At 44.1% G+C, this 23,240-nt stretch overlaps 1 protein-coding gene across 1 annotated transcript; it reads left to right on the top strand.

The window, feature by feature from the left end:
* Window positions 1-21,941, top strand: cacng3b (calcium channel, voltage-dependent, gamma subunit 3b; the record flags this gene model as incomplete). Its single annotated transcript, XM_079281225.1, has 4 exons — window positions 1-217; window positions 15,713-15,796; window positions 19,024-19,164; window positions 21,430-21,941. 4 exons carry the CDS (start codon window positions 1-3, stop codon window positions 21,939-21,941), a joined length of 954 nt encoding a protein of 317 aa, XP_079137351.1.
* Window positions 21,942-23,240: the final 1,299 nt, after the last annotated feature.

Genomic DNA, 23,240 nt, shown 5'->3' with positions numbered 1-23,240 from the left:
ATGAAGATGCTGATGTGTGACCGCGGCGTCCAGATGCTCGTGACGACGGTGGGCGCGTTCGCCGCCTTCAGCCTCATGACCATCGCCGTCGGTACCGATTACTGGCTGTACTCGCGCGGGGTCTGCCGCACGAAGAACAGCGACGGCAACGACACGAGCCGCAAGAACGAGGAGGTGATGACGCACTCCGGCCTCTGGCGAACCTGCTGTCTGGAAGGTACGTGATCAGTCTGACTGACTGGCTGTCTGTCTCTCTCTTATAGCGGTCTCTCTGACAAATACTGTGTGTGTGTGTGGACGAACATGCCCCCTCTGTGTGTGTGTGTGTGTGTGTGTGTGTGTGTGTGTGTGTGTGTGTGTGTGTGTTTGCTCTGTCTTTATAGTGTGTATCCATGTGTGTGTTAGTATTTATCTTTCCCTGCCTCTCCACACACATGACACACACATCCTGTCTCTCCTGTCCAACACCAGAGGAGCGTTGGTGTGTGTGTGTGTGTGTGTGTGTGTGTGTGTGTGTGTGTGTGTGTGTGTGTGTGTGCCAGCGTCCCATAATCCCTTGAAACTCAGTTCTTGAGAATCTGTCCATTCCCCTTCCTTTCCTCTGCATCATAAAACAACGACAGAATATTTATTGATCTGCTCTTGTTGTCTTCACACTGCATTGAGAGCTGAAGGCTAACAAGTAACCTGGATCTGCACACTGTTGCTGGGACTCTTTGCACACACATACACACAATTTGCTCTTTTGAAGCCATCTTGTTTTTCTTGTCATTTGGGAGCCAGAAAACACAGATACAGGCAGCGCGGCGTGGCCTATAGGCTGGTGCTGGGATCTGGTGTGCATTTGGCAACCAGAGAGACCTGTCGATTCAAGCAAACGCTCCCAAATTACTTCCTGATTTAAGTCCTACTTCTCGCCCTAAGAATCCAGGACATGTGACCGACATACAGAGTGACCGGTGAGAATATTGAGAGGAACAGTGTTGTGGAAAAATCTTTCATTCGATTGTTTTTTTGGAGAGAAGTTGGATTTTTCCCATAAACTCTATTGCCGACTTTTTGACAACTTTCATCACACAGGTGTGCTGGTCGACGCTGCATCAGTGACATTTTTTGATTTCCTTAAAAGTCCAATTGTCGATTCCACCAGTCAGAAAGAATGTGGTTATTTTGCATCTTTTAATTATTTAAGTGAGATCATAACCCCCCCCGAAACTGCCCTGTTAAGTCACACTTTCGAAACCTCAACCTAAGTCAAGGGGGTAAGCGGGGCAGGGATAATTGAGGCAGCCAGATAAATAAGATAAGATGGATGAGATCAATTTAAAGAGGTAAAGTGGCCCTTTCTCATTTGAGTTTACTTTAATTGCTGAGCAGTTAAAGCATCGTTTATCGCAGCATGTTTATGAGGGCACGGGGACAGGTGGATGTGTCTGTGGGGCATCTTGGTGGCGCATCACCCGGGCAAGAAGTTTGAGGTTGCAACATTGGTGTGTGTGTGTGTGTGTGTGTGTGTGTGTGTGGGTAGATTGGAGCCTGGGCCTTGACTTTGGCTGCACATCGTCCTCTATCTCTCTCCAGCTTGTTGTCTCCCCTGTGGAATCTCAAATGAAGGTCGAGGAGCCACAATAGGATTTTTAAAAGGTGTCTTTCTCTGTCAAAGAGGTCAAATCACTTGCGTCCAACCAGGAGTTCCAGCCACATCCATGAAAACCGGCAAAATGTCTCTAAACAAAGCTGTTGTTAGCAGCTATTTATTGACACACGGCCGTCTGTAGCAGTGCTGCCTGACGGGGCTGGGTTCCGCCTTCAAGTTGGGCGGAGAGAAAAAAAAGCATTTGGACCTATTTGTGAGCTTTGATGGCCTATTCATCGAACATTTTATCGGTGGTTATTTGTTTTAGGTATTTATTGAATTGGTCGGGTTTTAAGCTGTGATTGGGCTGAAAACGGTCAATCTGATGTGGCAACACTGGTCTTTGTACTGCAGGAGTTACAGGTTGATTGGTAGCAGTGTCATGTTTTTAATGACACTGTGTCCGCTACGACGGGGCTACTACCCCAGAAAACCAAAAACCCCAAACGCGTGATTGGACTTGTCTCCAGTATAATGAACATGCTGTAGTTGGGATGGGACTAGTGGTTTAACGAGCAGACAGTTCAAGCGTCGGAGCTATTTCCTGACAGCTGGACTCAGTGACCACATGCAGGTGAGTCTTTGGTGTTTTGGTGGCCAGCTGCTACCGTTGGGGCAGTTTGAGGGTGTTTTTGTCCCTTTTTGTCTGGCTGCTTTCTCCTGCTTCTACTGTCTGTGCCAAGCGATGTCTTGGACCAATTTAGCTGCCCCCTCTTTGTCATTTACTCAACTATCTATTTCCTTTTGTGTCTTAGTTGACTAAGATTTCTTTCGCCGATTTGCTTTTGTCATGCTGAATGACTTATTTCCAAGAAAGCTATGAACACATCTCTGGGAAACAGGAGATCTAAAGTGGTGCTTTTGTGTGATTCTTTGAGGAGAAACTCTTTACACGTCGGTCAATAAAATAAACAAATGGATTAGTTGACAAAATCTCATGAATGAATGAATGAATTTGATTTATATCGCGCTTTTCACAGACATAACATCACGAAGTGCTTAACAGAGCAGACATTTAAAAGCATAAAAAACACAATGTGACCCTAGGGTCAATAAATTATCTACACAGAGTGAATAAGAAATGTTAAAGAATAAAATAAAAATAAAATAAAAATGTAGAACATATTTTAAGAGCAGGTCTAGGACATGGGTTTACTTTGACTCAAACGCCAGCCTAAACAGGTGGGTTTTGAGCTGGTTCTTAAAAGTATCCACAGTGTCTGCGAGGCGCAGAGTTGCAGAGCAAGAGCCTCGGGGCCACTGCCTCAAAGGCTCGGTCACCACGGCGCTTACATCGTGTGCGTGGGACAGAAGACCTCGAGCGTTTGACCTGAGAGTGCGGGCGGGTGAATAGGGGCGAAGTAGATCAGCTACATAAGTCGGAGCCTGACCGTGAAGTCATGAGTGTTGAGTAAAAATGTCTTTAGTTGAGGTGCCGTGGTAGCTCGCCCGGTAGAGCGTGCGCTCCATGTACCACGGCTGAGTCCTTACTGCAGTGCCCCAAGTTCGAAGGCGATCCGTGGCCCTTTGCTGCAAGTTGTCCCCTCTCCCCCCCCCCTCTCCTGTCTCCCTTCAGCTGCACTTTCAGATAAAGGCAGAAAGCCCAAAAAAACTTCTTCTTCTGAGGACAGCTTTACTTGCTACTGAACGTGCCATGAAAAGGATATTAATCCTCACACATCTAGCTCTTTTCAAGACAATAAACAAATATGTGATTATCACTCCAAGACGTGGGGGAAGGGTGAGTTGCCTATCACCTGTACGGGGTCAAAGGTAATTCTGATGCTTCATCATGACTTGACACGTATTACACTGTAAATTATTTGACTTTGAACCTTTTGGAAATTGTCTGCATAGGGGCTGGAACACTGTTTTCAATTACCAATAAAAATATGCATTGCCTCTGGTAGGAGCGTGCGTGTGTGTGTGTGTGTGTGTGTGTGTGTGTGTGTGTGTGTGTGTGTGTGTGTGTGTGTGTGTGTGTGTGTGTGTGTGTGTGTGTGTGTGTGTGTGTGTGTGTGTGTGTGAGAGAGATGCAGCCAGTCATAACCGTATCGTTCTGGGGGGCAGAGAAGGCTATTACAGGGCCAGATGGTGCAGGTATAAGGCTTTATTGAACACACAGTCTCATTTACACACACAGACAAACACAAACACACACACACACACACTTGTAATTTAATGAATAAACAGGCAAATTCTAGGATATTCCCAAGCCACCAAACAAGCACAGCTGTGGGAGCAGCACGCCAACTTAACACAATGTCAGCACAATGTCAGTGCATGCACACATGCACAGGCTCACATGCCACAGACAGACATGCACACACAGGACTAAAGTGAATGAGTCCTCTCATCTCCCTCTGCCCATCTTATACTTATGCTCATTCCCGGGTCCCTGTTTCATAATTCATAAACACCTCATAAAGTGACAGGAAATGGATGTCTCTGACTCGTGTACGAGGGGCTCGCCGTCCGCCTGACATCACAGAGTGAGCGACGGAGAGATGGAGGGGGATAGAAGAACATCATGTATGCAGTGTTCTTACAGTAAATGTATAGAGCGCTCATGCATATGAGCTGTGCGGCATAAAGCATGCAGCACAATATGGAACAAGAGGAAGAAAGCCTTTGAGTATCATCCTATTTTACCAGAGAAATGATAAAAACGGCATCATTCATGAGCTAAATGTGAAATATGTGTATTTTCTGTGTTAACAGGAATCTTGTGTACTATGATGACTCGCGACCCCATTTACGCCTTGCTGCCCAGTGGAAAAGCTACAAACCGTCCTTTCTTGGGCAAAGGAAAAATAAGTAGAGCTCATACAGCAGCATTGGTTCCCGTGACCGGGGGATGTAGTTAGTTTAAAAGTCAGACCTCGTCATGACCCGCTCTCCTCTGAGGTTATGCTTTCCCAGTTTTATTTTGGTACGCTCCCCTTTGTTTCTCGTCTCGGGTACTTCAGTTCCTGCCCTTGTGTGTTTCCCGCCTGTGTGTTTCCCCCCCCCTCAACCTTACATTGTGCATTTACTCGGCTCCCATTCGTCTCAGATATCCACACTTCACGGTCCGGCCTTCTGTTCCCCGTCACTTCCTGGTGTGATTTAGACCTTGCATCTGTTTAGACTCCGCCTCCTGCCTGTCGCGATTCTGGATACCCGTGTCTGGTTCTGGACTGAACTCCTGTGCACCGACCCCTGTTTTCTGTCCTGTGAATCTGTTGGAACCGTTGTTACAGACCTCACATCCCGGACCGTCTTTCATCAATTTATTGCAAAGTCTCAGCATAACTGTGCTGCAAATTGTTATGAAAACAAAGCACAAAAAATGTCTAAAATGAAAAGAGAACACAAAAAACATGTATGAAAGTCTCATCGAATAGATAATTAAACCAAATCACGTTCTTTTTCCAGAAAAATATTACATCAAAACCATATCTATATGTAAATAAAGCCACATACCTGCATCTTTGTCATGAACGCCTGTGGATATGCCATATTGTCTGGGGTCTTGTTACTGTTACGTGCCCTTTATTCCTGATTGTATCTCTACCCGCCAACAGTTGTATGTGTGGTCAGGTTGGGATTTCCTGCATGCAGTGAATGTGTTAGTGTGTGTCTGTGCAGGTGTACTGAGGTGTTAAGTTCCCACTGTGATAAACAAGCATGAGAAAGCCAGGAAATGAGGAGAGGAGGGAGGAGGTAGAGCATGAATGAAGCATCAGAGTTTGGGTGATGGATGAGCTGTTCGTGGCCTCTGTTTCAGGTGAATCTCCGGGGAGTGTTTGACCACGCCGGGGATCTAAATGATCACCAGGTAATAGAGAGAAGAGGGTTTTAAACAGAGGTGGGGACAAAAATGATCACCCAGGTGGCTGCGGGAGGAAGGAGAGAAGATGGAGGAAGTAATGGAGGACATAAGTGGAGAGCAAGAGGAGGAGGAAAGGAAGACAGATCCACAATATGTATGTGGACACCCGTTTCCTCATACCGTTGTGTGCCTTTAGTCTGGGGCTGTTAAGGGAAATCCTACTACCACAGCAAACATTGGGTGCATCCCGAGTATCTTCATTTCCCATCACTTGCATCTTTTCCTTGCATCCCTCCCATCAGGGATAGATGGAGATAGAGAAAAAAGACGCAAGTGAGGGAAAGGTGGATGCAGTTTGAGAGATAGAAGTGTTCTTCCAGCTTTGTGGAAACTGTTTTGGGGAGACTCTTTGCTTCTTTCTGTACCACAATGCCCCTCTGGACAAAGCAAAGTCCATCAAGAATTGGTTTTCAGCGTGTGGTGTGTAAGAACATGGCTTGCACAGAGCTCCGACCGCAACCACATCAAAGCCGTCTTTGTTGAACTGGACCTGCAAGCCGGTGCCTGGTTTCTTTAATGCTTAAGTGGCTGATTGGGAGCAAATTGCTGCAGCCAGGTCTAAAATCCTGCGGACAACTTTCCCAGAGAGCATGCATGCATGCGGCATGTTAATGTCCGTGGTTCTGGAAAGAGATGTGGGCGTGAGGTTGGCAGCACAGTGTGGATAGATGCTGGAAACAACCAGGAAGATGAAAGGGAGATTGGAGAGGAATGAATGAAGGGATGTTTTGGCAATGAGAGGAGAGAAAATGAGGAAGAGTAAAGGAGGGATGATGAGACGATTGGAAACGGGAGCAGAGAAAAATTGAACATGGGCGTTTTAGGAAGAACAGAGTGAGAAAAGGGGGGAAGAAGAGAGAGAGAAAGAGGAGAGGTGTGCAACCAAGCAGAACCTGTCCCGTTCTCTTTCATCAGCCATCACCCTGGAAACTATCCTCTTCCTCCCTCCCCCTCTCTCTCTCTCTCTCTCTCTCTCGCTCCCCTTTTCCCTCTCTCTCCTTCGCCTAGAAAGAGGTAATCAGAAAGAGTGAGAGAGGTAGAGACAGAGAGAGCGAGAGAGAGAGGGGGGGAAGAGGCACAGTCACCCACACTGAGCTATCAGAGGCGCTCTGAGGAAACAAGCAGTCCAATTTACTCTGCTTTTCAACTTCCTTTCCTCCCCCATGCTCACTCCCTCCTCTCCCTCTCCTCTGTTTTCTAGTTTACAAAATGCTTTATATCCTGCTTATCTGGACTCCACATGATTAGGTGCAGCCCCCCCCCCCCCCCCCCCCGGGAATGAGACCGCAATAACAACAGCATTGGAAATGAGTTCCAAATGCCTGAAACAACCTTTTGTTTAAGCTTTAGTGACACAGACCACCGGAAAACCTGAACACGGTTCGCTGTTTGCATCTGTTTCTTACCGACCTTAAAGGTTGGATTCTTTCTGGTTTCTTTTAACCATGACGGAGATCAATTCCTGACCTTAAATACAATGTAGCCAACAAGTCTCTGGGCGAGGTGATGTCTGTTTCAACAACTGTTAGACGGATTGCAGTTACATTGTGTAGAGACATTCGTGGTTCCCAGAGGATGTCCCCGATAACTTTGGGGATCTTTAGACATTTTCTCGAGTGCCCCCGTGACGTTCTCTTTGGTGGGTTTAAGAGGAATGTCTCGACAACTGTTGGACCTATTTTCCACACAAAAGGCTGAAGGTTCTGCAACTATATTAAAAGTAAAGCTGCGAGAAAGATAAGCCTCCTCTCACGTCAGTCAAATATTTCACATTTGACTGACATTGTTGCTTCAAGAGCAGCACCTGATTTCCACCCCGAACTGTCGAAATGAAAAATACATTTTACGAACCTGAATCTTTGCTAACACACGAGATCTATCGATCGATTACCGTTTCTGATCACTTCAGTTGTTTTTTGCGTGGGTCTTGTAGTTTACGGTGATTTATGGTGTTTCAGTGTTTGAACTGCACCTCTGCTGTATAGTGTGTGTGTGTGTGTGGGGGGGGGGGGGGGTAGAGTTAGATCAAGGACAAACTGCTGGCACCTCACGGCCGGCTCGTCACAATGGTGGGGGCATCTGGACACGCCGTGTTGTTTGTCTCTTTTTTAACCTTGATTTCAGGCACTATTGTTGTGTCGTGAAACGTTTCCACTGTTTTGTATGCATCCTGCGTTATGAGTAGAACTACCGGCACAGAAGGCAAATATTTCAGTTTTATCTCATTAGAATTCTCTACTTTGACATGTCAACATAGTTTGATTACGTTTCCGTGTCTATCGATGCAACACTGATTGTACAAAGAGTTTAAGCTGGACTGATTTTCTGTTGTGGCATTTTCAAAGTCCCGGTACAACAAATGTGATTATGAATATATTGTATAGCTGCCATGGAATTTATTGAACAGTTTTAAATGCAACATTCCAGGAATAATGAAGGTTGAAAGTTTCCGTGGGAAAGAAAGGGAAAATAACAATAATAATAAAGTATAGGGGCTATTTGTTAAGTATGTCATATGTAGAAACAAACCTTTCACCATATCAGAAGCAGTGTAAGTGTAAGTCATTCCTCTAGAAATGAACAAAATCAAGTAATCAATCGATTAAACCTCTGAAAACTGGTTCTTTAAATGTGCCATGCAGTGAGTTAGCTCGCCTTAACGAATGAGGAAAGGCACTTTGTCAATTTGAGCCTTCTCCTGAATCAGTCGCCGTGTAGGCAGTTGTTGCCAATGCTGGAACAGCAACTTTTCCTGCAGGATGTTTCGCCGTCGAATCGGGTTTCACTGTCGGGACGTGCACGAGCTGCATTTGTAGACCAGCCAATAGGAAAGCCCTCTCTCTGAAATGACCTGTGATTGGCTAAAGTCTCCCGCTTGCGAGCTGGATTTTCTAAAGCCTGAAGCTTTCTAAAGCTACATCCCACATGGTAACAGCTAGCTAGCCCAAACTAGCAGGTGTTAACAAGTTTTAAACTGTATTCTTGCTTTGTTAGCTGAAGTATCACGAATATAAATTCTGATCGAATAAGATGATAAAACAAATAGAAGGAAGAAAGACGGCAGGGAGCAAAGGAGAGGCTGAGGAGAGAGAAAAGGAAGGTGCAAAAAGAGAAAGTGAGATGTTTGGTAGAGCTGAATAATAAAAGCGTGTCTGTAGCTCGGCTCCCTGAAGAACAGCAGCAGTTAGTCAGGAGTCAGTGACATGGAAAGTCTTTCTGCTCTACCTCTCGTCTGTTAGCTCTCTGACCTGCTCTACTACTGTTTTCATACATAACATTAAGATGAGTGTGTGTGTGTGTGTGTGTGTGTGTGTGTGTGTGTGTGTGTGTGTGTGTGTGTGTGTGTGTGTGTGTGTGTGTGTGTGTGTGTGTGTGTCTGCCTCCAGAGCTGGAAACGGACTGTCTTGCGTAAATGTTTTTTGACGCTTTAAACATATATTCATAAAGTAAATAATATTCTACATAGAACAATGAAATGTTCCCCTCTCTCTCTCTACTGTGTTCTTTTAAAAAAAAAGTGTTTCTAAATATACTTTGAACATCGACGTCAAGGTTTTACGACTTACAAAGAAGTAGTAGCACACAAGAGTGTGCATGTGCACGTTCAGATGTGCATGTGTGTCTACGGACGTGACAGCAGCAGTGCACTGGGCCCAGTAGGAGAAATTAAACCACATGACTCACTGAGACACACACACACACACACACACACACACAGGCAGACAATCATGCACAGACTGGACTTCCATCCCCGTTTGGCTTCGTGTCCCATAATGCCTTGCTGCGACTGTGGTCGCAGCTGCCCTCAGGCCACGTTGACCTTTGTGAGGCAAATGTCTCCTGATAGATGCTCCCAGTGTGTGTGTGTGTGTGTGTGTGTGTGTGCGTGCGTGCGTGCATGCGTGTGTGTGTGTTCATTAGTTTGCTGTTAATTAGACTGATAATAAAAAAACAGCAACTTTGCGGTTTCATCTTTGTCACATTCATCACACGTACACACACAGGCACGCACACACAATGGCGGTTCGGAGAAGGAGCAAGGGTGTGTGGGTGCTCATCGTCACGAGCATTTTAAAGCATTTAAATCTAACAGAAAATAAGTGTCGATAGGAATTAAGCTGGTCTCCAGAAATGTGTCCGACTGTGCCCAGACCTCTTGTAAGAAGCATAATCTCCACGCTGTTTCCTCCATGCTGTTGTAAAATCAAAGTCGAACTTCTTCTTGGCGGGTTTTATTCTGCCAGCTCTGGAGATTCTAGTTGTCCACATTCCAGGTTTACAGTCAGAGGGAGCGAGCTGAATAAGCATCAGTCTGAGAGACGTTGGTATCGGTTCACCTCAAAGCCTCAACTGTGACAGAATACAAGCAGCAGTTAAGGTCTGTGAATGGAACTGTTGACTTGTTTTATTATTCATACAAACAAAAGAGATCCAGTGGGTCCAAATCCGAACCTTTAAAGCGCACTGAACAACTGAATAAAATAATATTGGGAATGACGACATCCCAATAGCCCCTGATGTATTTGACGACAGTGTTGCTGCGTTCATTGGATGATGAAGGAACTGCGGCTGGTCTTTGTCCTTCAGTGCTCGGCGAGGAGGAAAGGCCTTTAATGCAGGAACCTCTGCTGCGGTGAACAACTTGTCAATATCTGCTCCTTGTGTTGCATCTTAATCAGGGCTATTAATTAGAAAGCTCTCATCGGTCTGCCAGCACCACGCGTGTTCACGTGGACGTGAGTGTTGCGGTTATGAGGCTTATTCAGGTTTTGATCATATTGGATCAACATGTTTACACGAGAACAGTTGACATGATAAATACTGTATTTACTAATTACTGCGCATGTGCCTGTGATGTTTACAGACACAAACACTACTCTCACACGTGTTGTGATGCAGATTCGATATTAGCATTTGTACATTGAGTGGGGGCCGTTTGATAAATGTAATGTTTTCAAGCAGCAGCTTCTGTGCCGTGCCGACGTTGGATGAAAGATACGCTTCCACTGAAACACTTCATTGACTTTAGCTGGCAGGTTTAGGTGGTCTTTCTCTGTCTCTGTCTCCGCTGGAGGTTTTCTCCTGAGCCAACGCGCTCAGTGATATTCAGATGAACCAACATGAGTGATAATATTGTCGAGTTTGAGGTTTACAGCACAACCAATCTGAATTAACATTTGTTACGAGGGAAGATGATGATGTTGAGTAAGCAGATGTTGAAGGAAGACGACAAAACTACAGTAAAGTTAGCTGGAGGGATGTAATCTGATCTACAGTCCGCTTCTTCTTTTGCTGTTTCTCATATACAATACATCAGTGATTCTCAACTGGTGGGTCGCGACCCAAAAGTGGGACGCGGACCCGTTTTCAGTGGGTCGCGGGCATTTGCCTGACAAAAAAAAATAAAATTAAAAATTAAATAAATTGTGATTTTATTTTGAAGGGCATTTTTTATGCAGCGGAATTATTCCAGCATTTACGGCACTTGTGGTGTGAGATGTGAAAGTCAAATCATAGGACGATCTCCAAAAGAGAGAAACGTCCAGAGAGACCAGAGTCATCAGACTCTGACTGGACAGACTCACAGAGGTGAATTCTTCAAACACTCATTTCTCTTTTTGGAAGATGAGAAAAATATAATATTGTGGATTTTTCACTTCACCCTGAATGAACTGAATTTAAAGCTGCAGCGTAATTCAGTGAAAATTGAATTTCATTACGTAATTCATTTTTTAATCCAGCTGTTATTTTACTTGAAATGAGAAGAACATGTATTCATGTATTTCTATGTATTTATAATCCATCCAGTTAAATTTGAAAAATGAGAATAATATTTGTTAAAATATGTGTGCTTTCTTTATTTGTGTAATTATAAGGAACATCTATTTGTGGTAATGAAGCCACAGTATTCGAAAACAATACTCAAACAGCACAATTTGCAGCCGTGGATTAATACACAGTTGGTGCCCTGGTGAATATTTACGGCAGCAGGACTGTGTTTGTGCAGATTCAGGATATTTACTTCTGTGTATAATTATCTGAAAATAACCTTTAAAAGAGCCGTTTATGTCTGAAAAGAGAGCCGGCCGCCATGTTTCGACTAAAGGGTTGTTCGCATTCAGTTGGTTAAAATCTGCAACGTCACAGCTGGATGCCCCCAAATTCGACACCCCTCACCTTTTATCAGCTGCTGTGTCAAACTGCGCCCCTAACATGTGTCTGTCAGGTTATTAGAGACATGCAGTGGAAAGCTTCTGGTTGCTCCTGGTTGGTTCTGGACACTAGTGGCACCTCGTGAGTGTTGTTGCGCCTGCTGTTGGCTAAAGTTCACCATTTTCCTCGTGCGGCCCTCAATCATACGCTGGCTCCCTGAATTGTCTCTCAGTCATCAGCACATTGAGCCCTTCTCCTCTAATAGCTGCTGGATGCTCCAAACAGACATTTAACACTTTCGATGTGTTCAGATTAGTTTACATGAAGAAACCGGTGCAATGTGTTTGTTTTCCGATAAACAAATTCAGGTTTGTTTTTGAGGGCGAATGAACTGACAGCCAGTCGTCAAAAATATCAAAATGATCAGAACATGAGGCGATTATTGACTGTTCTCTACTGCTGGAGTGGAGAATTATTCATTAAATCTGAATCTTAGCGTTGCAATTTTGGCTGGCATGGACATTGTTTTTGTGACCATATATCACGCATGCAGACACCAATGACAGACTTCAGTAAAACATTTGGGAGATGATGCGACCAGATGTGTGCAGTCATTTATCATTTTATGCTGATTGGCCAAGATGTCTTTCATTGAGTCATTTTCAGGCTTTAAAAACAGTGAATTGCTTGTGCTGTTTGTGTGTGTGTGTGTGTGTGTGTGTGTGTGTGTGTGTGTGTGTGTGTGTGTGTGTGTGTGTGTGTGTCTGTGTGTGTGTGTGTGTGTGTCTGTGTGCCTGCTTTTAAGTGTGTTTGTTCAGGTGTGATTTAGATTCTTGGCCACTAAGAGAGAAATAAAAGCAGCCATCTATCTCTCTGTCCCTGCCTCCCCATCCTCTATGTTTGTGTGTGTGTGTGTGTGTGTGTGTGTGCGTGTGTGTGTGTGTGTGTGGCGCATCGCCTCATTGGCATTTCCTTGCGTGGGGCTGTTCGCTGCTCTATATATCAGGACGGTTTGATACATTAAAAGGCGGGAGGTTTGATAAACGTCCCGTCTCACGAGGCGGAGCTCTGATCGACGATCCTTCACACCGTGATGCGTTGGACAGGAGCGGCTGTAGGAACCTCCAGGCCACATTACAGAGCACAGACAGCAGCACACACACCATGAAAAGACCAAATCCAACAATGAAGTGATCCGACTAAGAAGTGTCGTCCGCATTTCTTATTCCACCGTGTCATACAGCTCCATTACTGTCCACAGACTAAATCAGTGAGCCTAATTGTTGCACTGGCTGACATGTTTTTTCATTACAAAGAACATGGGCACTGTAGTTCAGTTTAACTCAATATCACAACCACCGTCATGCTGCTTTAAACACTCACGACTGCACCAAATGTGGATTAATCCTCAACAAATGTGTTTGAGTCCGCGTTCTTTGGAAATCACAATCAATTTAGTTTCATATTTATTCCAATCATTATCTTCCCACTTCCTCATTGTCAGAGTTTTGGTTTTACATTTATAGCTTGTCATTGGCTGGTGCCTTCATCATTTCAAGTGTTAATTGTAAAAATAAATAAAAGGTTTCATTCTAAAATGAACCCTCGACCCTCGTAGGAATGAAACTATATACTTATCACTCGATAAGATTTACATCTTCAGTAGGAGCCAATGGACTCGGGGCTGAGAGCCACAGACAGGAAGTCAGGAAATATATATTTTAAAACTAACATATTGTTGGTTTCGGTCTTTTTGGGGGATTTATAAGTCTGAAATTATTCAGCCGTTTTTCAAATATGTTTTCCTCTAAGAACCAGCATTTTTCAACCAAAAGCAATCTGTTAATTATTCATGAAAGTATGCAAAGGATAAGTGTGAGCGATGACACCATCATATGTGTCTTTGTTGAACTGGTGGTACAGCTACCAATGTGGCAAAACACACTTTGATTCACATGAAAGTTTTACAGATCATTACTTTATGAAATCTAGATATCAAACACTATAAACGCCTTTCTTGTTAATCAGAGCGTCAGTCAGAGGTTAGTCGCTATCTCCGACTGCGTGAGCTGGATGATTCAATTTATGAATGATTTTTGAATGAGTGTGGGTGCTGGAAAGAACCTCTTCATATGCAAATCAGCAATTAGGGTTGAGTCGTCCGTTGTTCGTCGCCAGCCTCTATCCTCCCGTTTTCCCTCCGATCCTCCCGTGCCATTTTACCACCAAACCTCTTTCAACCAGCACTTCCTCTCTCTTCATCCTCCTTCATCTCGCTTTCTCTCCTCTTCCCCTTCATCCCACTTCAGTCCTCCCCCTCCTCTCCCCCGCTCTCTCTCTCTCTCATATCCCCTGTGGTGTTGACCATGTGTGAATGGGACTGAATGATGGGTGGGAATGAAGCTACATGCAGTGTACACACACACACACACACACACACACACACACACACATAGATGGGTGTGTGTGTGTGTGTGGAGGACTTGCACAAAGGAGGATGAGTCACTCTTTGCCTGACACGCTCGTAGGAGACTGCATCCTAGTCAATACAACACAAACACACACACACACACACACACTTTGACATACACTGATATAAACAAGAAGGCTTTTACTTATATGCATGATTGATAGTGTTCATGTATCAGTTTAATGAGCTTGGTTGATCTGTGTGTACACGTGATGTCTGTATTTTAGTCTCTGTGTGTGCTGGTAATTGTGTGTGTGTGTGTGTGTGTGTGTGTGTGTGTGTGTGTGTGTGTGTGTGTGTGTGTGTGTGTGTGTGTGTGTGTGTGTGTGTGTGTGTGTGTGATAAGGCTTTTCATTGGTGTTTTCCCTCACATACCCTGAAGCAGTGATTCTCAACTGGTGGGTGCCTTTGCCTGACTAAAAAAATAAAAATAAAAAAAAGTTGTGATTTTATTTTGAAGGGCATTTTTTTTATGCAGCAGAATTATTCCAGCATGTACGGCACTTGTTCAGTGGTGCAGGAAAAACACCGACCAATGCGGTGTGAATCACATCACGTGATGAAGCTCAGCCAATCAAATATGAGTATTCTGACAAGTTTCCTGACTTGAGTGAGATGTACAAACACTGTGACACACGGGGAGAGACGAGGACACAGACAGCAGAGCAGGACTGTTGAGGTGTGGGTTGTGAAAGTCAAATCATAGGACGATCTCCAAAAGAGAGAAATGTCCAGAGAGACCAGAGTCACTAGACTCTGACTGGACAGACTCATAGAGGTGAATTCTTCAAACACTAATTTCTCTTTTTGGAAGATGAGAAAAATATAATATTGTGGATTTTTCACTTCACCCTGAATGGACTGAGTTTAAAGTGAAAATATTTTTTCTAAATTTAATTTCATTACGTAATTTATTTTTTAATCCAGCTGTTATTTTACTTGAAATGAGAAGAACATGTATTCATGTATTTCTAATCCATCCAGTTCAATTTGAAAAATGAGAATAAAGAGACGTTACTACTACTATATATATACATATATATATATATATATATATATATATATATATATATATATATATATATATATATATATATGCAGTAGACTCACACAAGAAGATGAGTGATTATTGATCGATCCATGTTTTCTATTGCTGTTGTATTTTACATGTTTATGACTAAATAAATGATGAATGGTTTAATCAGAAACAGAATGGCTGATTAATTCAACCTGGTGCTGACCCCAAACACATTCATGTGCATTCATGTACAGGGCTGCCCGTTTGTAGCCAGTCAGTCGACTGACTGGTCTTTTTGTTGTTCGTCGACTAAGATTTATTTCGTTGATTTGTCATATTTTATGCTTTTTCTAAAACCCGGCATCTCATTGACGGGTGGATTAAGTTCGGAAATAGAACATTCTGGTATATATTGATTGATTATGACTGAAAATATCAAGACTTCCCCTTTCATTGTTTATGATATTCCAAATGAGTTGTAAGCCAGTGATGTAGAACGTAATTTCCTCACGCTGAACAATAAAGATGTGAACTGAGCTCGTTTGTGTTTCTCCTCCGCAGGAACGTTCAGAGGTGTGTGTAAGAAGATTGATCACTTCCCGGAGGACGCGGACTATGAAGCAGATGCTGCTGAATACCTCCTACGTGAGTTTGATGATGATACATTAAGGACCCGTTTTTAAACATAAATCTACCAGTCAAACTTATTAACAACCTTTTATCAGGTGTCACTGTCAGGCCCAGATTTCTATGAACTTTGCTGGACTAAAGGGATGAACATTTATGGTTTTGATTCGATCACTCTTCTTCGTTCCATCCAGTATTTTGACAATGTGCTAAACTCTACAGTCACTAGAGTGCAGATAGAGAGTACAAACAACCAATAAAATATGCATCTGCAGGCCTTTAGAGCCTTTTTTTTCCCTCATGTGATTCATTTGCATGTAAATATGAGTGCAAAGATTAGCCTGCGAAAAAGCGGCATACGTTTTCTGAGATTTTGCACCGCGAATAAAGGCATCAGCCAATCACGTGGTGCCGAACAGGATGCGTTCTGCCTCTATTTATGTTCATGAAACAACAGCACGGAGGCTCCACAGTCCAAACCAAGACGGCAAACTTTGTTGCTCCTTTCAACCTCGACAGAGGCAGCTCAGACCAGCGCCACTATCGTAAAAGCCCTGGACATATAATGTCACCAGACAAGTATTTCACATTTTCTTTTTGTTTATTTGTGACGGCCCCGTTGTGTAAAGGCCTTAAGACACAACGCACAGCATTGTTTTATTGTGACTTCACATAAGGTCCCAACCTCGAGGTAGAACAAGTCTGGGACCCAGAAAACATCAGCGTTCGGGTTCGGCGGCCGGCTCTGTGCGTTGTACGCATCGTTGTATACTTGTTGCACACAAACCAGCTAACCGTTTGCAGAGATGCATGCCCAAAACAAAAGCCCACATTTCAACAGGGAAGGAGGGACACACCTACTTTTAGACGTTTTATGGTTGCAGCCGGCTTGTTTTATAACAAGAATCTTTTAAAAAAGGGTCTTAAATTTGCTGTGTATGGATTCATACACGCTATCGCACTATCAGTGTGGCGGCCATAGCTGCAAGATGTGTCAGCTTTTGATCGTGAATGTAGAAGATAATAAAATAAAGGAACAGCAGCATTGTTTTTGTTTTGCAGTGTCTGCATGGACCCCGAGTCTGAAATAAAGTCTATCTATCTATCTATCTACAGCTAGTTATTCACAGGTTTTACCAGCACATACATGAGGAGAATAAAACAGACGTCATGATGAGGAAATAGCAAAGGAGAAAGGAGGGATCACATTTACAGAGAGAGTAAACGGGATGCAGGCAAAGAGATATGAAGAGAGTGGTTCAGTGGGAAACAGAGAGGGGGGGGCTCTCTCTGTTCCTCCTCCCACAGTGAACACAGAGTAAAGATGGACGGAGAGGGAAAACGGTAACAACAACAAGAAGATGGAAAAAAAGGGAAAATGGATTCGGCCTGTGCTTCTCTTTTCATTGCTCCACTGAACACAGAGCAACATCCCCAGAGGCAGCCAATTAGATCACAGGCCTCAGAGCTGGCCAGCCAATGGGGAGCAGGGACCTAGTGACCGGCATTTCATACAGCCCAGGGGTGTGGGCCATAGGGGGCGGGGCTTATACGCTCCAACGTACAGCACCACTGGTCGCTGCAGCTGTCAGTCATGCCGGGAACGTTTTGGAACGCAAGAAGCGTCGAGGAAAGATACTCGGGAACACAAACACGTTTCTTATGGGGTGATTTATTTGATCTTTTTGACTACACACCTGTGATGTATGGGTGCACATCAGCTGTTCAACACATCTCAACACACCGCTCGGTTCTGCACGGCAAGCTGTTTGCAAATGTCCTCCAATATGTTATCGCGTCATGTGCATATGGACTTCTGACAAATATTTCTCTCCTCCTGCAGCCTCCCTTCCGTTTTCATCATCTCTGCTGTTCATTATTCTCGCGGTGCATGTGTCAGCGCGACTCTCCATCTGTCTTGGTTTTAGTCCATCGTCTCCCTCTACATCCCTCTCTCTGAGGCCTCTGAATGCTTTCACATGTTCTGGATGCAGACTCGGTCAAGCATGTAGCAGCACACACTGGCCCACGTGTGTGCGTGTGCGTGTGTGTGTGCGTGTGTGTGTGTGTGTGCAAAGTGACACATCTTTCATCGTTTTAGCTCTGCCCTCCAGCACAGTGGATTTGAAATGAGACGTTGATGTTCTGACTTTCAGCTTTGAGTGTTCACATCCATCAAACCAGCAGATTTACTACAACATGTTTTCAGTGACCTCCTTTTTGAACTTCAACAGCACGATATAGTCTCAAAATGAACCAATCATTACAGGCAACATCTTGGCTTCGTAGAAAAGGTCGATAGGTAGATCTTTACATCATGTTGCCCACAAGTGTAACCAATATTGGAAAAATAATAATTGAGGCTCCACGTTATAATGTGTAATATTGAACTATTTCTATTTCTATTTGTACAACTTCTCCTGACCTCTCTGTGCTCTGTGTTCAGCAGAATGCAGAACTGTCATTTCTGTCAAGTGACTGTGTTCGTTCGTGCAAATAGTTTATTTCGGGTGAAAATGTAAATGAAACTTGTAGAATATTGTGTTTTTGATGATACGTCTCAACGTTATGATTCGATTTGGTTGCTTTTCCTGACGGAAGCGTTGGTCACACATGATGTGTTCAAGCGTTTAAAAGGTGAAAACCCGCCGATGATGTCTTCTGGCTTTGATCAACGTGTATTTTTCATAAACATTTCACATAAAAGAGACCACAGACTTAAAACAAACCAGCAAACTGCATCAACCAAAGAATTGTCAGTCCATGTTTGGGCAAATATCGTCAGTGTTCAAATGATCCTTAATCCTGTTATTAACATCGTGCATGCTTCTGACATAATAAAGTTTAAAATGGGTCTAAGATGATGGGCTTTCAACAAAAACAAAGCGGGTGAATGATGAACATGAAGGTCAAAGCTGCTGATCCTTTTTTCACGTCAGCAAAGAGCAGAAATAAGGAGGCAGTTTGTGGAATTGGGCCAAACTTCCAAATCCAAAAAATCAATCTCCCGAGTCATTCTGCAGAGCCAGAATGGCAACATCTTTACACGGTGAAAACGTAATAACCGTGTTCCCTCTCTTCTTCTTCTTCTTCTTCTTCTTCTTCTTCTTCTTCTTCTTCTTCTTCTTCTTCTTCTTCTTCTTCTTCTTCTTCTTCTTCTTCTTCTTCTTCTTCTTCTTCTTCTTCTTCTTCTTCTTCTTCTTCTTCTTCTTCTTCTTCTTCTTCGTGTGTGTGTGCTTTCACAGGTGCTGTGCGTGCCTCCAGCATCTTCCCCATCATGAGCGTGGGTCTGCTGTTCCTCGGGGGGCTCTGTGTGGCCGCCAGTGAGTTTTACCGGAGCCGACACAACGTGATCCTCAGTGCAGGAATCTTCTTCGTCTCTGCAGGTCGGTCTGCACTGCGTGTGTCTCTTTGTTAGAATTACAATGTCTGTCCTCGTTTCTTTTGTGTGCACCAGTGTAGATGAAGTAGGCTCTGTATTTAGAGCAAGAAGGTGTTGTTCTTCACTGACGGACACTTCTTTTACATGTTGATGATATTGTTTCTCAGAAAAAAACAACTAATTGGCTGTTAATTCAGAATTGTTGCTTTTTAGCCTGAATTTTAACCCTCTTGCACATGTTTTATATGTTCGTTGTATTGATTCTGTTGTTTGCTGATGTCACTGATGAAATGTTTTGTACAGAGTTTTCGGCTTGTATTGTGTGTTTATTTTCTCCCCGGTGTGTCTTATTATTTTTGCCATGCAGTGACTTGATTTCCCCACCAGAGAAAATAGGTTCTTAGGGTTTAAATTAGATTGAAAAGAAGCAGATCTGTTTCAACTGATCGCTCTCCCCCAAAACACGTCCCTCCATGTTGCAAAAAAAAAAAATAGAAAAATGGTGCTTTTATCATTTTTTATATTTTAATTGTTGATAAAATCCCAGACTTAAAAGAATAAATAATGAGCCCTCTGTAATCTCCTTCCGTACACCTAAAATTGCGACTGCAAACTTTGGTGCAGCATACTGATGCTCATCTCCATGACAGCACACTCAAACACAATATAGCAGCCATCTTAGCTGCATAACCAGCCGCACTGAAAATCCCCGACCCGATTCAGACACGTCGGACTTATATAATTCAAATTTTGAATGCAAGGATGCTGCTTTTGAGATAGCAACACGGGGCTAGTGTGTGTGTGTGTGTGTGTGTGTGTGTGTGTGTGTCGTCACTGTGGAGCCACTCTAAACAGAGGAGGTGCAGCACTCAAATATTTGCAGAAGGAGCCCGTCAGGCATCCAAAGCACACAGAAGTGGCTGTGTGAGTGTGCAGATTTGGGCACAGCAGCTGATTAATCAATCAGCAAGAATACCATGATGCCGCTGTGATGCACTGCGAGGGTGTGAGCGTGTCAACACGCATACATGCTCACACACATAATCTATCACACGGATGCTGACACTTGGTCTCCCATAAACACACACACACACACACACACACACACTTGTGCTCTTGCCCCTGACACACACAAAGGGCTGTAAAGTACTTGCTGTTCAGTGGGATGTGTAGGGTCCCATTGGGTTTTGTAGTAAATTCATGGAGCCAAATTGGTAATTATTGACCACAATAGTGTGGGGCTGATTCTGGTTAATTACAGCTGGCTAATTGCCCCCGTTCTGTGCGTTCCACCACACTGCATGAGCTCTGTATTCTGGACTGATGATATGGAATAAGAGAGCCCAGCTGTGTGCGATGGCTCTCTCTGATGCTCTCCTCCCGTTACTTTGCTTCATTTAATTTGGCCGTCTCCCCGTCGTCCTCTTCTCCACTCATTTCTCTCAAGTCTTGGCTCCGACAATCTCCTCTTTTCTTAAATGTTCATTCACTTGTATTCTCACGAATCTGCCACTTTATTGTACATTTAACTGCGTCGGTTGGTTGTCCACTTTGTGTTCAGACTGAAATACCTCAACTACATTCAAGTCCCGCTCTGGATAATTAGTAATAACTTTGGATTCCTTAGCTTTCCTTAAAGCACCGCCACAGTTTTAGTTTGTGGCCAAACGCCTGCAAACATCGTTACGTTAGCGTTGTCGGTGTGGACATGTTAGCATGCAGATGTTGCGTAACATTTAGCTCTAGCACGGCAGACATGTTTGTTTATTCTTCTGCATGAACTGTAAATCTGTTCTTTGTTTTCTTTGAGTGGCCGATCTCTGCCTCTTGACGTGTGCTGTTTGTCTGGATGAGTATGGAGTCATAGGAGTGACATAATACAGAATAAATCTGTGAATGAATGAGAATAAATGAATTGTAATATATAAAATTAAAAATAAATATTCAGAAACAATAGTAGAGTAGTTTATATTTAAAAAAATGAATAAATACAAACAAATAAAAAATAAAATCAGCAAATGAATGGAGGAAAATTGTAAATGCTTTTCTTTTCCTTTATATTTAGTTGTCTTCATATTCACACATTTAATTATGTATTTACCTATTTAGTCTATTATTTATTTCTCTTTATACTTTCCCATTTATTTATAGATGTGTTCTTTATGATACTCCTGTGCCTCCATACTGTTTGCCTGGATGAGGAGGTCACGCTTGCACCATTTCCACTTCCATCTCTTGATGTTTGTCTCTTCCTGTCCTTCCCTTGCAGGTCTCAGTAACATCATCGGGATTATTGTCTACATCTCAGCCAACTCGGGTGACCCGGGTCAGAGCGACAGCAAGAAGTCCTACTCCTACGGCTGGTCCTTCTACTTTGGCGCCCTCTCCTTCATCATGGCGGAGATGGTGGGCGTGCTGGCCGTGCACATGTTCATCGAGAAGCACCGCAAGCAACGGGCCAAGTCCCGCACCGAGCTCATCAAAAAGTCCGCCTTCGGCCGCATCCCTTCCTACCGCTACCGCTTCCGGCGTCGCTCCAGCGTGCGTTCCTCCGAGGCCCCGAGCCGCGACACCTCACCGCTGGGGAAAGGCGGCTACACGGGGCCCGCCGCCTCCGAGATGCCCATGTACACGCTGAACCCACGGGAGGCAGGCAACGCCGGCACCAAGCCTGGAGGCGGCATGGGCGGGCTGCTCAACTCGGAGAGGGAGTTCCTCCAGAGCAGCACGCTCACGAAAGACTACAGCAAGGACCCCAACCGCAGGACCACGCCCGTCTGAGAGGTGCCGGCTGCAGATATCGCCCAATCAGAGTGTCAAAGAGAAGGATGACGAGAAATACAGGGGGGAGTGCAAGCTTAAGCAGGGCACGCACAGGGTTACGGGGGTGGGGACGGGGTTTGATAAACTATGACTGTGAACTGTGAACTTTTAGCCTTTGAACTGTGAATCCTGAGCCCTGTGAGAGTTTCAGTGTGTGTAGCAGGGTTTTGATGGAGAAGTTGTTCCCGACTCCACTTTACCACATATCACTGTAGTTATACCCGTGACTCCTTACATATGAAGGCACATTCAATTCATCTCCGTGAGTGTTATGATCATAAATTGACTCTCTGGCTTTTTTTCGAGGGGGAAACGGGATTGACCCAAGATCAAAAGCATATCGTAAGTGGTTTGCTGTTTGGGGCAACTTCTCCTTAAAATTTTAAATAATGTGAACTAAAGGAGAAAGGGGAAGGAGGTGAGAGACTCTGTGTGATCTTTACCTTTTGACCCCTGTCCTCCCGGCCTTCTTTTGGGGAGCAGTTGGATTGGTGGCAGGGAGCAGCCTTAGAGCTCCGAGCTGTCTCTCTGATGACCATTTTAAAAAGTGCGGACGTTAACACCTCAGGATCGGGATTGATTCATTTTCAGTTCAGCTGGACTCAAAATATAAATTGAAGTTGCGGTTTGTCTATTGATTTGTGACACTAGTTATTATTTTCTTATACATATTGTATATACCGGTATACTCCTTTCATATTGATTGATGGAAAAGCTGTCTTCTTAACAGACTGAACTGAAACTGAGTTGAGCTCATTCTTGGTAACATTTACCCCCATCTCTCTGATCCCAGGTCAGTTGTTAAAACCTGCTGAGTGGTTTTTGGGGAACCGGGTACACTGCCTACAGATCAGCTGTTAGAGGAGGGGGGTGGGGGGGGGGGTGACTCAACTAAACTGATGAATCTCTTAGATGGTAACATAGATCATTGGTGCTTCCTTTTACCCGTTTTCAGCCACATAAGTCGCATCGTTATTTATTTGTTCACCTTAAAGAGGTGATCCGATATTTGTCTGTCCGTCCGCCTTCACTTGTCACCTTTCACCTTCCACATTTTTCCGTGTAGCCCCATAACTCACCTCACTGCCACCCTCTGCACACCTCCTCTCGCCCTCTCCTCCTCTTGTAGGTCCTGTCTTCCGTCGGCGTCGCGCGTAGACTAGCTCGGGTTTGTGGAGGTTGTTGGTTCAGGGTACTGCGGAGGAGACCGCTGAGCTGTGAATATGCTTTAAGGCAGAGCCAAAAAGACATGAAACA

Source organism: Melanostigma gelatinosum (genome assembly GCF_949748355.1).
Source record: "Melanostigma gelatinosum genome assembly, chromosome: 13".
NCBI classification, from domain to species: Eukaryota; Metazoa; Chordata; class Actinopteri; order Perciformes; family Zoarcidae; genus Melanostigma; species Melanostigma gelatinosum.
Note: the sequence above shows the minus strand (reverse complement) of the source record. Positions and strands in the feature narration are given on the sequence as shown.